At 69.1% G+C, this 2,871-nt stretch overlaps 1 protein-coding gene across 1 annotated transcript; it reads left to right on the top strand.

Annotated features, from left to right (window-relative positions):
• The first annotated feature begins 878 nt into the window (after window positions 1-878).
• On the top strand, window positions 879-2,520 carry SOX4 (SRY-box transcription factor 4). The gene has a single exon (XM_082754602.1). The coding sequence runs from the start codon at window positions 1,029-1,031 to the stop codon at window positions 2,373-2,375; it is 1,347 nt and encodes a 448-aa protein (XP_082610728.1). The 5' UTR covers window positions 879-1,028; the 3' UTR covers window positions 2,376-2,520.
• Window positions 2,521-2,871: the final 351 nt, after the last annotated feature.

Here is a 2,871-nt window from a genome sequence, read left to right as displayed (position 1 = left end):
CCCTGCTGCGCCGCGCCGGCGGCCAATGGGCGGCCGCCGGGCGGCGCTTGGCACGCGGGCGCGTTGGATACAGCGCGCCATTGGCCGCGGCGCGGGCCGCGAAAGGATAAAGCGGCGCGGGGCGGGCGCGGGCGCCGCTCTCAGCTGCAGCCGGAGCAGCGCGCGCGGGGCGGGAGGGGCGCGCGCGAGCGAGCGAGAGAGCGCGGGGGGCGGCTCCGCGGGGCTCCGCGCGCGCGGACGGGAGCGGAGCGGAGCAAAGCGGAGCGGAGCAAAAAGGAGCGCGGAGCAAAGCGGAGCAAAAAGCAGAGCGAAGCAAAGCAGCAGCAAGCAGCAGCAGCAGCAGCGGAGGACGGGGCTCGGCGCCCGGTTGGCCGCTCTTCCTGCCGGGACGTACACCTTCGTGCTTTTTTCTTTTTTTTTTTTTTCCCGTGCCTTTTTTTTTTTTTAATTATTGCTAATTTTTGATTTTATTATTATTATTTTTTTAATTTTCTTCTGAGGTTTTCTTTTCTCTCGCCACGGCCACGTTCTGCCTGCACGAGCCGCCCGCCGCCGCCACGGGTGCCGCAGCCGGCGCTCTCGGGGGCTCGCCGCCTCCCCCCTGAAGCGGCCGGGGGCAGGCGGACGGCACCCGGCCACTGGAGCAGCCGCCGCGGGCGGGCAGAGGCGGGGGGGCGAGCCTCGAGGTGGTGAGGAAAGAAAAGCAAAAAAAAAAAAAAAAAAAAAAAAAAGATCAGACCGACACCCCCCCCGCCCCCTCCAAAAAAAAAAAAAAAGCCAGAAACAGACCAAAGCAAAAAAAAAAAAAAAAAAACAACAACTAAAAACACTCCAAGAGAAATAAACAGCCTCCCCGAGTCGCTGCCGTCGCCGCCCGGAGGGGGAAAGCCGGTGTGGACGTGCGAGCGCTGCCGGCAGCGGGGCCGCGGCCGCGGGGGGCTGCTCCGGGCCGGGGCCGCCGTGAGAAGCTGCGCGCCCTGCCCCGCGCCGCGGCGGCGCCCAGCCCCGGTCGGCCCCCCGGCGCCGCCATGGTGCAGCAGAGCGGCACGGCGGAGAACACGGAGGCGCTGCTGGCCGCCGAGACGTCCGAGTCCGGGGCCGGTCTGGAGCTGGGCATCGCCTCGTCGCCGACGCCGGGCTCCACCGCCTCGACGGGCGGCAAGGCGGACGACCCGAGCTGGTGCAAGACGCCCAGCGGGCACATCAAGCGGCCGATGAACGCCTTCATGGTGTGGTCGCAGATCGAGCGGCGGAAGATCATGGAGCAGTCGCCCGACATGCACAACGCCGAGATCTCCAAGCGCCTGGGCAAGCGCTGGAAGCTGCTCAAGGACAGCGACAAGATCCCCTTCATCCGGGAGGCGGAGCGGCTGCGCCTCAAGCACATGGCGGACTACCCCGACTACAAGTACCGGCCCAGGAAGAAGGTGAAGTCGGGCAACAGCGCGGCCAAGCCCGGCGACAAGGCGGACAAGGCCGGGGGGGGCGGCGGGACGGGCGGCGGCGGCGGCAGCGGGGGCCCCGTCGGGCCGGCGGCCGCGGCCAAGCCCGCCCCGAAGAAGGGCGGCGGCGGCGGCCCCAAGCCCCCCCCGTCGGGCGGCCGGCCCCACGGCAAGGCGGCGGCGGGTGCCGCCAAGGCCGCCCCGTTCCCCGGGGAGCCGCCGGCCGCGCTGCTGCCGCCCGAGCACCAGGCGCTGTGCCGGCCCCCCCGCGGGGCGGCGAGCGCGCCGCCGTCGGGCCCCGGCAGGGCGGCGGCGGCCGACAAGAAGCTGAAGCGGGTCTACATCTTCGGCGGGGGGCAGGCGGCCAACGCCGCCGCCGCTTCCTCCTCCTCCTCCTCGGGCTCCCCCGGCGGCGCCGTGCCCGGCAGCCCCACGCTGGGCGGCTCGGCGGAGCCCGGGGACCCGCTGAGCCTCTACGAGGAGGGGGGCGGCGGCGCGGGCCGGCCCGACGGCGACTGCGGCGCCCCCTGCCCCTCGCCTCCGGGGTCGGGCTCGGGCTCGGGCTCGCCCGCCGACCACCGCAGCTACACCAGCCTGCGGGCCTCGTCGCCGGCCCCCTCGACGGCGCGGTCCTCCTCCGCGTCCTCCCACTCGTCCTCCTCCTCCTCGTCCTCTTCCTCCTCCTCCGGCTCCTCTTCGTCGGACGACGAGTTCGAGGACGACCTCTTGGACCTCAACCCGAGCCCCGGCTTCGAGAGCATGTCCCTGGGCAGCTTCGGCTCCTCCGTGCTCGACCGGGACCTGGATTTTAACTTCGAGCCCGGCTCGGGCTCGCACTTCGAGTTCCCGGACTACTGCACGCCGGAGGTAAGTGAGATGATCTCGGGGGACTGGCTGGAGTCCAGCATCTCCAACCTGGTCTTCACCTACTGAGCTCCGCGGCCGGCCCGAGCTGGAGAAGGCGCAGACGCGGTGCCGGGAGGACTCGCCCGCCCCGTCGGGGCTCTCGGGGGGCTTTTTTGGCTGGGCAGGGGCCGGGGACACTGCTGCTGATGGGCGCCCACCCCCTGCGAGGGACAAGCCCGGCCCTGCTTCTCCAGAGACTGGCGGCGGCGAAACGCGACCTTTTTCCTTTCTTTTGTTTTGTCCCGAAAAGAGAGACGAGAGGGGGGGGACAGATGGGGGACCGCAGACACCTCTGGGGCCTTTGTTATCGCCCGCTTGGTGCGAAAGAGGAGGGGAGCGATGCCTTGTGCTGGATGTCTCGACTGTTTCGCCCTTTCTCGCGAAAGAGCGAGAGGAACTGCTTGAAAAAAGAAAAAGACACACACAAAAGTCCACCCGAGCCTTTGCAAGGTTCACATTTTGGGGGGGGGGGAGAAATCCCGTCCCGGTTTCTTCTGCAGCGAGAGGAGGCGCCGATGGTGGG

The sequence above is a fragment of the Aythya marila genome, assembly GCF_965140915.1.
Source record: "Aythya marila genome assembly, chromosome: 2".
NCBI lineage: Eukaryota > Metazoa > Chordata > Aves > Anseriformes > Anatidae > Aythya > Aythya marila.
This window is presented reverse-complemented; position numbering and strand designations above follow the sequence as displayed.

Excerpts from the sequence above, each read along its gene's own strand:
- SOX4 (XM_082754602.1), top strand. The coding sequence starts at position 1,029 with ATGGTGCAGCAGAGCGGCACGGCGGAGAACACGGAGGCGCTGCTGGCC.